This window comes from Haemorhous mexicanus, chromosome 33 (genome assembly GCF_027477595.1).
Source record: "Haemorhous mexicanus isolate bHaeMex1 chromosome 33, bHaeMex1.pri, whole genome shotgun sequence".
Classification (NCBI taxonomy): Eukaryota; Metazoa; Chordata; class Aves; order Passeriformes; family Fringillidae; genus Haemorhous; species Haemorhous mexicanus.
Genome location: NC_082373.1, coordinates 377,075 through 389,474, shown reverse-complemented (window position 1 = coordinate 389,474; position 12,400 = coordinate 377,075). Strand labels below are relative to the sequence as shown.

At 66.1% G+C, this 12,400-nt stretch overlaps 2 protein-coding genes across 6 annotated transcripts; both read left to right on the top strand.

The window, feature by feature from the left end:
- Positions 1–1,662: 1,662 nt before the first annotated feature.
- PRKAG1 (protein kinase AMP-activated non-catalytic subunit gamma 1) lies at positions 1,663–5,415 on the top strand. 4 transcript variants are annotated; one of them, XM_059871718.1, is made up of 12 exons: positions 1,663–1,797; positions 1,886–1,970; positions 2,669–2,772; positions 2,847–2,928; positions 3,004–3,062; positions 3,163–3,208; positions 3,294–3,348; positions 3,434–3,560; positions 4,171–4,336; positions 4,444–4,481; positions 4,602–4,748; positions 4,837–5,415. In XM_059871718.1, exons 1-12 carry the CDS (start codon positions 1,792–1,794, stop codon positions 4,933–4,935), a joined length of 1,014 nt encoding a protein of 337 aa, XP_059727701.1. In that variant the 5' UTR covers positions 1,663–1,791; the 3' UTR covers positions 4,936–5,415. The 4 variants fall into 4 exon arrangements, with proteins under 4 accessions (XP_059727701.1, XP_059727700.1, XP_059727699.1 ...); XM_059871717.1 differs by having other exon boundaries at positions 2,636–2,772; XM_059871716.1 differs by having other exon boundaries at positions 2,847–3,062.
- A 288-nt stretch (positions 5,416–5,703) lies between these two features.
- Positions 5,704–7,720, top strand: DDN (dendrin). Of its 2 annotated transcripts, XM_059871836.1 has the most exons (3): positions 5,704–5,873; positions 6,388–6,462; positions 6,546–7,720. In XM_059871836.1, the coding sequence occupies exons 2-3, from the start codon at positions 6,401–6,403 to the stop codon at positions 7,573–7,575; spliced, it is 1,092 nt and encodes a 363-aa protein (XP_059727819.1). In that variant the 5' UTR covers positions 5,704–5,873; positions 6,388–6,400; the 3' UTR covers positions 7,576–7,720. The 2 variants fall into 2 exon arrangements, with proteins under 2 accessions (XP_059727819.1, XP_059727818.1); XM_059871835.1 differs by lacking the exon at positions 5,704–5,873 and having other exon boundaries at positions 6,071–6,462.
- The last annotated feature ends 4,680 nt before the right edge of the window (positions 7,721–12,400 follow it).

Sequence of the window (12,400 nt, the reverse complement as noted above, 5' to 3'; positions counted from 1 at the left end):
CCCAGCCGTGTGACGTGCCAAGGTGTGAGGTGGGGATGGGGGAGGGCGAGGGGGGGTCAGACCCACTCCCCCGGCTCTGGTGGGGGGCTGGAGGGGCTGGGTGGGGACCCCTCCTTCCCACACGTGGCCCCCACGGCTGGAGGGGCTGAGTAGAGCCCCCCCCCCGCTCACCCTTGGCCCTCCCAGCTGGGGCTGCACTGGGGGAGGAAGGTTATTTATCTATTTATACCTTATATTGTATATACTAGACGGGGCTGGGGGGGGGGGCTCTTTGTGCTCTGCTGGGCTGAGATTTGGGGTGCAGGGGCAAAAAAAAGGTGTGGGGGGGGTTTTAAACCCAGTCTCCGAGGTGGGGGTGGGGACGGGGGGGGGTCTCTCTGGAACCTCCTGCCAGGCAGGGGCGGCCTCGGAGAGCGAAGCAGCGAGTGGGCATTAACACCCCCAGCCCCCCCCCCCCCCCCCCACCCCGGGGTCCCTGCCCGCCCCCTCCCCACTCCGGGGGAGGACCCCGGGGGGCGCCGGGATCTCTTAACGCACAAACACGGCGCGGGGAAGGAAGGGAGGGATCCTCGTGCTCCTGGAAAAGGGGAGGGGGTCTGATGGGGGTGGTGCCCCCTCCCCGCCCCGGTGCAGTGGGGGGGCCGGGGCCGATCTTGAAAAGCTGCTTCCGCAAACTCGTCAAAGCTGCAAAGAAAGAAAAAAACTAAAAAAAAACCGAAACAAAAAAAAAGGTTTAAGGTAAAAATCTTTAAAAAAAAGAAAATTTAAAAAAATAAAAAAAGCAAACAGAGGAAAAGCGCGAGTGGGGGGGATGAGAAAGTTTTAACAGAAAATATACGAGAAATTTAACTTTCAGAGCTGTACATAGGCCGGGGCGTGTAGAAATCCCGTTTTTACCAATACCGGAACCACTGGATGTTATTTTAAATAAAGCGCGTGAGAAGCCGAGGCCGCCTGATCCCTCCTGGGGTTGCTCAGGGGTAGGGGGGTCTGGGGGGGACAGCGGTGACAACGGGTTCAATCGAGGACAGCTCGGTCCTGCTCTGCTCCTTGCTGTCCCCACGTGTCCCCCCAGCCAAGGTCTCTGTCCCAAAATCTGTGACCCTGCCCTGGGTCACTCCGAGCTCTGTCCCCACCCCCGGGGACCCTCACGTGCGTCCCCACGCCCCTCTCCCGTCCCGGGGACCCCATGTCCGTGTCCCCCGCCCCGGGCCATCCCAGGTGTGTCCCGCCGTGTGCCCGAACCCCCGGGGGTCCCCACGCGTGTGACCCCAACCCCCCCACCCCAAACCATCCCCCTGACCCGGTGGGAGGGGAAGGGCTCCCGGCGGCCGGGAGTCAGTGGGCGGTGCCGGCGGGACCGGGACCGGGACCGGACTGGGGCGGGAGTGGTTCCGAGAACCGGGCGGAACCGGGAACCGAGTGGAACCGGGACCGGGGCCAGAGTGGTTCCGCGAACCGGGTGGAACCGGGACCGGGGCCGGATTGGCTCCAGGAACCGTGTAGAAGCGGGGCAGGAACCGGGCGGAACCGGGAACGAGAACGGGGCGGGAGTGGTTCCGATAACCAGGCGGAACTGGGACCGGGAACGGGGCCGGATTGGCTCCGGGAGCCGGGCGGAAGCGGAGCACTAACCGAGCGGAAGCGGAGCAGGAACCGGGCGGAAGCGGGACCGGGACCGGGCGGAAGCGGAGCCGGAAGCCGCGAGGAAGCGGGACCGGGAACCGGGCGAACGCGGGGCCGGAGCCGGGCGGAAGTGGGGCAGCGGCGCCTCGGGACGGAGCGGGACCCATGGAGGTTGTGGGGGGGACAGCGGGGCTGGAGGGATACCGGGGGTCGGGCACCGGGACCGCGGCCGCTCTGACCCGACCCCGTGTGCCCCCAGGATCCCGGCCCCGAGCCTGACCCCGGCCCCGGCCCGGGCCCGGCCGCCGAGAGCCCCGCGGAGCTGAGCCCCCCGGGGCTGGAAGGTGATACCGGGGGACGTCCCGGCACGGGAGGGGACGCGGTGATTTGGGTGTCCCGAGGGCTGCAGCTGCCGGGGGGTTCCGGTCCCGGAGTCTGGGGGAACCCGGAGCTGGGTGTTGCAGGATTTGGGATGCCCCATGAGCGGGGATATCCCGCAGTTAGGGGGGTCCCGGAGCCCTGAGCTGGGTGTCCCGGAATTGGGAGTGAAATGGGACTTGGGGCATTGGAGGGTTTGGGGTGTCCCGGGATTTGGGGTATCCCGAGTATTGGTGTGTCCCGGGATTTGAGGTGTCAGAGGATTTGGGGATGTCCCGGAGCCCTGAGCTGGGTGTCCCGGAACTGGGAGTGAAATGGGACTTGGGGCACTGGACGGTTTGGTGTGTCCCGAGATTTGGGGTATCCCGGGTATTGGTGTGTCCCGGGATTTGAGGTGTCAGAGGATTTTGGGGTGTTCTGGAGCCCTGAGCTGGGTGTCCCGGAATTGGGAGTGAAACGGCACTTGGGGCACTGGAGGGTTTGGGATATCCCGGGATTTGGGGTATCCCGAGTATTGGTGTGTCCCGGGATTTGAGGTGTCAGAGGATTTTGGGGTGTCCCAGAATTGGGGGTGCCACAGGATTCGGGGTGTCCCGGGATTGGGGATGTCCCGGGTTTTGGGGTTCTCCAGGTCTTGGGGTGTCCCCTCACGCTGCCACCCCAGGGGACGCTCACCGCGGTGCCTACACTGCCTTCATGAAATCCCATCGCTGCTACGACCTGATCCCCACCAGCTCCAAACTGGTCGTCTTTGACACATCCCTGCAGGTGTGCTAGGGCCGGGGGGGCACTTTTGGGGCCGGGGAGGCACTTTTGGGGCTCCCTGACCCCCGTGCCTGCAGGTGAAGAAGGCATTCTTCGCGCTGGTCACCAACGGTGTCCGGGCAGCCCCGCTCTGGGACAGCAAAAAGCAAAGTTTTGTAGGTGAGCGAGGGCTCCGGGGGTCTCTGGGGGCTGAGGGGGGCTGGCAGGACCCTCCTCACCCTGCCTGCCCCCCAGGAATGCTGACCATCACCGACTTCATCAACATCCTGCACCGCTACTACAAATCCCCCATGGTGAGGGCTGGGGTCTGCCGGGGGGCTCAGGTCGGGTTCTGCCTGCCCCACTTGACCCTGGGTGGCTGATCCGGGTTTCTCCTCTTCCTCCTCCTCACAGGTGCAGATCTATGAGCTTGAGGAACATAAAATAGAGACGTGGAGAGGTGAGGAGGGGTCACTGCTGGCTGCCTCCTGCCCTTCCCGGCATGTCCCACCCCCCCATTCCCTCACCCACCCCTCTCCCCACAGAGGTTTATCTGCAAGACTCCTTCAAGCCACTGGTCTGCATTTCCCCCAATGCCAGGTATCCCGGGGGGCAGGGAGAGGGGCACAGCTGGTGGTGGCACTGCCAGGAACACCCCAAATCCCCCCTCCCTTCCCCCCCACAGCCTGTTTGACGCCGTCTCCTCCCTGATCCGGAACAAGATCCATCGCCTGCCCGTCATCGACCCCGACTCGGGGAACACTCTCTACATCCTCACCCACAAACGCATCCTCAAGTTCCTCAAGCTCTTTGTAAGTTCTGCCCCTTGGTGATGGTGGGGGCCAGACCAGGACCCTCAGCTGGGGCTGTGCCAGGGCCACACTGGGACCCCCAGCCTGGGCTGTGCCTGGTGCCTGTTCCAGGTATTACCCCAGGATGTTCACCCTGGGCTTTACCAGGGGCTATCCTGAGCCTCTCAGCCCAGGCGGTGCCAGAGGTTGTCCCAGGACCTCCATCCTGGGCTGTGCCAGGTCCAGGTGCTCCCCTGGGACTCCCAGTCCAGGCTGTACAAAGTGCCAGCCCAGGATGTGCCAGCTCCCTGTGCCAGGGGCTGCCCGGAGGCCCCCATCTCAGGCTGTGCCAAAAGCTGCCCCAGAACCTTCAGCTGCTCCAGGGGTCACTCTGAAACTCCCAGCCTGGGCTGTGCCAGGTACCTGCACACCAGGTACCACCAGCTCTGGGTGGGCACAGCTCTGCTACCTCACCACACCCTGCAGTGCCAGAGGACCCCCAGGACTCTGTATGGACCCTCCCCACCGCCCCTGCCTGGGGGTCCCACAATGGCCCCTGCTCTGCACCTCAGCTCTTTGTGCTTTCACCCCCAAGCCTGGGCTCAGCCCTGTCCCCTCACTGTCCCCTCAGATCTCAGAGGTGCCCAAGCCTGAGTTCATGGCACGGACGTTGGAGGAGCTGCAGATTGGCACCTACAGGAACATTGCCGTGGTTGGCACCAGCACCCCCATCTACGTTGCCCTGGGCATCTTCGTGCAGCACCGCGTCTCCGCGCTGCCCGTGGTCGATGACTCGGGTAAGGATGTCCTGTCCTCGCTTGGGCTGTCCCCAGTGACCTCCTTGGGGGTCGTGTCCCCTCCTGAGTGCCATGGGCTTGGCTGAGCTGCTCCCCTCCCTCCCCAGGGCGTGTGGTGGACATCTACTCCAAATTCGATGTTATTGTGAGTACTCGTGGGGGAAAATCCTGGGCTGGGGGAAAATCCTGGTTTGGGGGGACACTGTGGGGTGGTGGGGGGGTCTCCTAATTCCAGCTGTGTCCCCAATGCTTGTCTCTGCCCCAGAACCTGGCAGCTGAGAAGACCTACAACAACCTGGACGTGACGGTGACGCGGGCGCTGCAGCACCGCTCCCACTACTTCGAGGGGGTCCTCAAGTGTTACAAGCATGAGACCCTGGAAACCATCATCAACCGCCTGGTCGAGGCTGAGGTAACAGTTCTGGGGGGCTGGGGGGTCTCTGGGGGGAGACCAGCGTCCCTGCACCCCCTCAGCCCCTCCCTGTGTCCCCCTTCCCCAGGTCCACCGGCTGGTGGTGGTGGATGAGAACGATGTGGTTAAAGGGATCGTCTCCCTCTCGGACATCCTGCAAGCCCTGGTCCTTCCCCAGGGCCCCTGAGGCAGTGGGGAGGGGGAGGGGGGTTCAGGCCTCCCAACCCCCCCCCCCCACTCTCTTCTCCTGTATCACTGTGCCCCCCCCGGGCTGGTGGGGACACCCGGGGAATGCCCCCACTCACCAGCAGCATCCAGCAATAACCCCCAGCCCTGGGGCAGCCCCTGCTGCCTTTCCCTGGGTGGGGGGACCCCACAGCCCCCCCCATGCTGTGCCCTGCGCCCCAAAGCCATGTGGGGTGATGGGGACAGCCCTTGACCCCCCTGGGGGTCACCCATAGCCATGCCAGGGCTGTTCCTGTGTGGCCTCTCGTCCCTGTCCCCTTGCACCTTCTCCCTGGGTTTGGTGAAATCCACTCAGCTCCACCCGGCCCGGGGACCCCCCCACGCCCCCGGGGGTCTCCCCCCAGGTTCCCCCGGCTGTGCCCACACCCACCACCGCGTCGTGTGTGAAGAGAAACCACGAATAAACACAGACCTGGCACCACCCCTGGCTCCGTGCAGGGCACGGGGGGCACTGGCCAGGGAGGGGGTGTGTGGGGAGGGGGTGTGGCCCTCCCGTGGGAAGGGGGAATCTGCTGAGCTCGCCCAGACCCTAAATCCCTGTTTGTTACGCCTGTGGCTTTTCTAAAAGGCCAGGACTGGGGATGGGACAGAGACGGGGACCTGGCAGGACATGGGGACCCTCTGGTGGGCACCACGGTGAGCAGGGGGAGTCGGGCAGGGCTGGGGGAGGTTGAGGGGGGGGAGCGGGGTCTTAGGGTGCCCTGGGGGGCTGGCGGGGGTCACGGGCAGCCGGGACACCGGAGTTTGCAGCCGGTGTCCACAGGGGAGGCGCGAGGCCCGGCCGTGCTGAGCGAGGCACATTCCTGGCGGGGAGGGGACGGCCGGCCCAGGGTCGCTGTCCGTGCCAGTCCCGGGGTCCGGCAGAGGCTGCAGAGCGAGGTGAGCGCCGGGCAGGTACCGGGGGGCCCGGGGGACTCGGGAGGGGGGCCGTGCCGGTTGCCATGCCGCCGCCGGAGGGTTGCTAAGCTCCGCTCGGAGCCCGCGTGGGCTGCAGCGCTTGGTGCCAAACCCGCCATCGCCTGCTTGTCGCAGGGGGGGAAGGGATCCCGCGGGGCGGGGGGGGGGGGGGACACAAACACACACACGCGACACGACACCCCTGGGACGGCCGGTGAGGTCCTCGCGGTGCGCCGGTCTCCCGGCCGCCCGGGGGTCAGCGTGGCCCGAGGTGGCACCGGGCGGGACACGGGGTCCCCGGGGGCACACGTGCGGCAGGTGGGTGCGTGTGGGCGGGCTCGTGGCTCCGCCGAGGCTCCGCTGAGCCCCCCGCCGTGGGGACCCCCCTGTCGGCCGGGGCCATGCTGGGGGGTCCGGAGCGGGGTGCGGGGCGCCTGCGGATCTGCGAGCGGACCAAGCTGGTGCTGGTGGAGATCGACACGGTGGCGTGTTGCAGCCCGGGTGCCGGCATGGCTGCGGGCTGCTGGCCCGAGCCGCCCTGGACCTACCGCCGCATCGCCGGGGAGTACGCGTGAGTGGGGACCGCGGGGGTGGGGCGGGGGGTCCGTCCTGCTCCCCTCTCTCACTCCCCTCACTCCCCTCTCTGTCTTGCAGGTACCTGGAGAAACGTTTTGTGGCCGAGCTGGCCCCCCCCCGGCCCCCAGTGCCCTCCAACCCCCCTTGTCGCCTGCAGGACTTCACCGCCCGGCCCCGAGTACCCCTCACCCCCTGCCCCCCGCGACAGCTTGAGGGGCCGGGGGGCAGCGGACCCTGGGGGGGGCACCCTGTGCCTACACCTCGGCCCCCGGTGTCGGGGGACAAGCTGGGCCCCCCCACCTACGAGGTGCACATGCAGAGGGTGCAGGCGGCCCACGCCCGCCGTGGGGGACCCCCCCCTTACATCGCACCCCCCGCCTATGACGGTCCCCACCGCACGCTGCAGCTCCGCCCCCCGCGGGGACCCCGCAGCCCCCCGCCGGCTCCTCGGGCCCGGGGGGCTGTGCCGGCCGGCTGGAGCCACACACTGCCCCGGGCGGCCACCGAGGCCAAGCACCGGTGGCCCCGTGGGACGCAGCCGTCCCCAGGAGGGCCTGGCACCCCCCGGCACTGCCAGACACTGCCGCGGGCAGCAGCCGGCCGGGAGCGGGCACCGGGACGCGGGAGGGGGCAGCGGGGGACGGGGGGACACGTCCTCATTGACGCCACCCGTGTGGTGGTCCGAGCCCAGTACGTGCCACCCCCGCAGCGACAGCAGGTCCGCTATGCCAGGGCATCATCCCTGGGGCCTGGCACCCCTCCTCGCAGCCCTTCCGTGCCCCCCGGGGTTGGCAGCCCTTCTGCTGCGGCCTCGCCCCCCCGGGAGCCCCCCGGTAGCCCCCGCAGCCCGTGGCAGAGCCCGGGGGGCTGCAGGGGTGCCCGCGGGCGGCCCCCCCCGCGGCGGCCGGCGCTGTACGCCCAGGCGCTGCGGGAGGCCGTGTCCCGCATCCGCCGGCACACGGCGCCCGACTCGGACTCGGATGCCGAGAGCAGCGTGGGGGGCTCCCGGCAGCGCCTCTGCCGAGACCCCCGCGCATACAGCAGCAGCAGCAGCAGCCTGGAGAGCACCGGAGGCCCCCCGGGCCCCGCCAGCCCCACCCCTGCCTGAGAGGCGGGGCTTGACGGGGTGTGACACTTTTGGGCGGGGCTTGTTGGGGTGTGGTTCTCAGGGGCGGAGCTTGGGTGGTCTCGGGGGTGGGGCTCAGGGCTGGAGTTCCCACGGGCTGACCCCAATAAAAGCTCCGGGATCCCGGTGTGCTGCCTCTGTCCCTGTTTGTGTGAGGTCGCGGGGCGTGGGGGGGATCACCCCCTCAGTCCTCTCTGGAGCCCCCAGCAAGGACACAGGTGTCTGGGCACGCCCCCATGACATTCCCGGTGTCCGGACCCCCCCCCCAACCCACGTTATGGTGCCGGGGTCAGTCGGAGGTCCCGGGTGTCCCGGCGGCCACCACAGTGCGTCACGACACGGGCAGGACGTGCCAGCTCCCCCCGTATCCCCCATAATGAGTAGGTGAGCGCAGCAGGGCTGGCCCTCGGCCACCAGCCCCACGTCACAGCCGGGGGGGGACCCCCAGTGACTCACCCGGGGGGGAACTGTCCCCCCTAAACAGCCGCCACCTCTTAGTCACGCTGCGGGGGGGGGAAGATCCCCGCGGCCCCAGGAAACCGCACAAATATCGTGTCCAATTTGCACGTTATTTAAAACCGGCTCCTCCCCCGCCCCCCTGAGCGACCCTGTCATTATCCCGGTGACACCGGCCCGGAGGTCACGGCACGGGGCAGCTGCCGCAGCGAGGCCACCCGGTAGGCTGGGGGGGCACCCCCAAGGCCACGTCACCCCATGTGTCCCCTGCCCTGGCGCATGGCCAGGGTGGCATCGATGTCCCATACCTGGCTCTGGCCTGAGCCACAATGACAACTGCAGCCCCCCGTGGCACAGGTATGGTCCTGCAGCCGGTACGGTGGCACCTGGCACACCTTGGCATGGCCTGGCACGGCGTAGGATGGTTGGCAAGGTTTGGTATGAGCCACGTGCCTTGTCACGAATTGTCATGGCACGATGCAGCCTGCCACAGCCTGGCACAGATTGGAACGTGGCTTGGTATGGCCCAGAACATCTTGGCACAGCTTGGTATAGCCTGGCACAGCTTGGCACAGGTCAGCTTGGCACAGCAGCCTGGCATGGCTTGGCAAAGCCCAGAAGAGCCAAGTTCAACTCAGCAGCCTTGGCACGGCTTCAAATGGCAAGGAACAGCTCAGAACAGCTCAGTGCAGCCTGGCAGAGCTTGGCACAGCCTGATGCCACCTGACATGGCTCAGCACAGCTCAGCATGGCTCGGCAAAGCCCAGATCGCTGGCACAGCCTGTTTGGCACAGCTCATCGCAGCTGGGCACGACTTGGCACACCTTAGCATAGCCTGGCATGGCTCAGTTTGGCACAGCACGGCATAGCCAGCACAGCTTCACAAAGCCCGGAAAAACCCAGAACAGCTCTTTGCGACTTGGCACGGCTTGGCACAGGCTGGCATAACCCGGCATGGCTCAGCACAGCCTGGCACAGCCCAGCACAGCACGTCATGCCCCGGCTCGGCGCGGTGCCCGGCGTGGCGCGGGGTGTCCCAGACGCGGGGGCAGCGGCGCGGCCCTTCCCGTGGGATCAGCTGCTGCCCAAACCCGCTCCCCGCCGGGAAAATCACCTTCTAATTCGGGCTGCGCCGGCGCCAGCGCCTTCCCCCGGCACCCCCGGAGCACCCGCCGGCCCCCGAAACTCGCCGCAGCCTGGGGTCCCCCCCGGGGCCACGGGGGGTTCAGCCGGTGAGGGTGCCAACGCGTGGGACCGGAGGGTCCCGCCCGGTACCGGAGCCCCCGGAGAGGGACGCGTTGTCGCCTGTGACCGCCAGATGTCGCCGCGCAGCCGGTGACCGATCTCACCGGGGGACACCGGCGAGCACCGGGGGTCCTGGCTGCCCCGGGAGCTGCGGGGAAGCGGTGCTGTGTCCCCAAAGAGCCGAAAGCCACGTGTGACATCCGTGCCGGTGCTGTCGGAGAGTCACGGCAGTCCTGTGTGTCACCGGGGCTGGCGGTGTCCCCAGGGAGCTGTGACCCTCGTGTGTCACCGGTGACGGTGGTGTCCCCAGAGGGCTGTGCCAGCTCTGGCTGTGTTCCCAGAGAGCCGTGACCCACATGTGTCGTGGGTGCCGGTGGTGTCTGAGAGCCTTGTGTGTCACTTTGTGACAGCGATGTCACCGCAGACCTGTGCCCATGTGTGTGCTGCTGCTGCTGCTGTCCCCAGACAGCCGCGACCCGTGTGTGTCACTGGTGGTGTCTGGCATCCCCAGAGAGCCGTGTCTCATGTGTCACTGGTGTTGGCAATGTCCCAAAGGAGCCACATCCATGTATGTGCCAGCGCTGGCGGTGTCCCCAGCGAGCTGTGACCTTCGTGTGACAATGGTGTCCCCAGAGATCTGCATCCATGGGTGCACTGCTGTTGGCGGTGTCCCCGCATAGCTGCGACCCGCACGCGCAGCTGGCACCGGCCATGCAATGTCCCAGAGGAGCCCCATCCACATGTGTGCCAGTGGCGGTGTCCCCCGCGAGCTGTGACCTTCGTGTGTCACTGGTGACACTCTGGTGACAATGGTGTCCCCAGAGATCTGCATCCACGTGCACGCTGCTGTTGGCGGTGTCCCCGCAGAGCCGCAGAGCCGTGACCCGCACGCGCAGCTGGCACCGGCCATGCCACATCCCACGCGTGCCAGCAGCACTGTCCGTGTCCCCGTAGCGCGGTGTCACCTGGTTACACCCAGCGCCTGACCATCCCCATCCCACCGTCCCCAGCGTGTCCCTGCATCCCAGCGCTCCTGCCCGCGGTGCCGGCTCTCCCAGGCAGCGCGAGGAGCCGGTGGGAAGGGTCCGGTGAATGCGGCATTGTTGAGCGGGGTTGGAGTCACAGATAATTACCTCAATTAGTTACAATGGCAGAGTAATAAATACAGGCTTAGCGGCTCCTTCCCCACTGCGGCTTCTCAGATTAATCCAGCCCGGGCGAGCGGAGCTGAAAGGATTGATGGACAATTCATTAAACCCGCCGAATGCCGCACAAGGCACCCGTGAAGGCCGGCGTTAGCCCCCGGCGGCTCCGCTTTGTCCCTAATTGTTCGTCTCGGGCATTGGTCACCTATCAGGGAGTGGGTGACGGCGACGGTCCCCCCGGGGCTGGCATGCCCGGGGATTAGAGGCCAGCGCTGCCACCGTTGCTGGGCGCGTTGGCCCCGCGCCGGAGGAATGCGGCGGATGGGAGGGGGCGGCCGGACAAGCCGGGAGCTGGCGGGACGTGGGTCCGCATCGACCGGAGGCGAGGGGAGCCGGGACGGGGCTGTGCCGCTGGTGATGGTGACAGGGAATGAGGTGGGAGGGGATGGGGATGGTCCCGCAGGTGGGATGGGGCAACCTGAGGGTCTGGGCAGGTGGGCACAGCTGTCTCTGTCCTGCACCTTTGGATACTGACTGTCTTTCTGTCCTGCATTTCTGGAAATGACAGAGTCCTCCTGCCCCACTTCTGGGCACTGTCTTGTCCTGTCCTGCACCTCTGGGAACGACACAATTGCTCTGTCCTGCACCTCTGGGCACTGTCCTGTCCCTCTGTCTGGATTCTGGGAATGACACCATCCCTCTGTCTCACACCTCTAGGCATGGCTCTGTTCTGCATCTCTCTGTGTCATCCTATTCCTCTCTCCAGAAACTTTGGGCACTGTCCTGTCTTTCTGTCCTGCACTTTGGGGAATGTCACCATCCCACTGTCCTGCACCCCTGGGCATGACTCTGTCCCTCTGTCCTGCGCCACTGGGCACTGTCCTGTCCCAGTGTCCCACATTTCTGGGAATGACATCTTTCCTCTGTCCTGGAAGCACTCCTGTCCCTCTGTCCCGCACTTCTGTGTGTCATCCTGTCTCTCTGTCCTACACCCCCAGGCAGAGCCCCCCTGCACCCCATCCCTGAACAGGGCTCTCCCATCCCTCAGCAGGCCCAACTTGTGGCCACCATCCAGCTGTTACCCGGCTTCCCAGATGTGACAGCCTGGCGCAGGATGGCACCGCCCTCTCCCTGGCCCTGTTGCTGGCCCTGGCCCTGCTCTGGCCCACAGCAGCTATTTCCAGCACCCAGGAATATTTGTCCAAGCCGGGGAGGTCTGTGCCCCGTGCCCAGGGTGCCCCTGCCCACCTGGGGGTCGCGGCTGCCCGAGGTGCCCAGCAGGACACACAGGAAAAGCTGAGTAACAGAGGTGACTTATAAGAATGTCATTATCTATATTCCTGACTCCTACCGCAGGAAAACAGGCTATTTTCATGCTGAAGCAGGAGCAGAATTTAGCAGGCAGATAACCCGGCAGGCGGGAGATGCTCGGAGGGTTATTTCGGGCTGTGTTCCTTTCCAGGCGTTTTCCTTGCCTTTTGGTATTTTATTCTCCACGCTGGGCTGTGTTTTGACCTTGGCGGGGCCAGCGGGGGCCCCCAGGGTGTTTTTCCCCCCCTCCTCTGAGTCTAAACATCAACTTTTCCACTATCGGCTCCGCGGGATATTTTGGGTGGTGGCAGCGTCATCCCGCAGCCTTTGATGCGGTGCAGCCTCAGGGGCCCCGAGAGGTTCCCGGCTCTGGGGGGGAGCCCAGGCTCTGGGGACCCCCGGCACAGGTGGGTACCGGGCTGGGGGTCCCCCAGACACAGAGAGGGAGTTTTGATGTCCCCAAGTGTGAAGTCACAGTGCAGGGGGGATGTGTGGACCCTGTGCCCACCACAGGGGTGTCCATTACAGGGGGATGCCCATCCCCGTGGGATGCCTGTCCCAGAAGGATGTCCTTCCCAAGGATGCCCGTTCTGGGGTTATGCCCACCCCTTTGGGATACTTATCCCATGGAAAATCCCATCTCAGGGCAT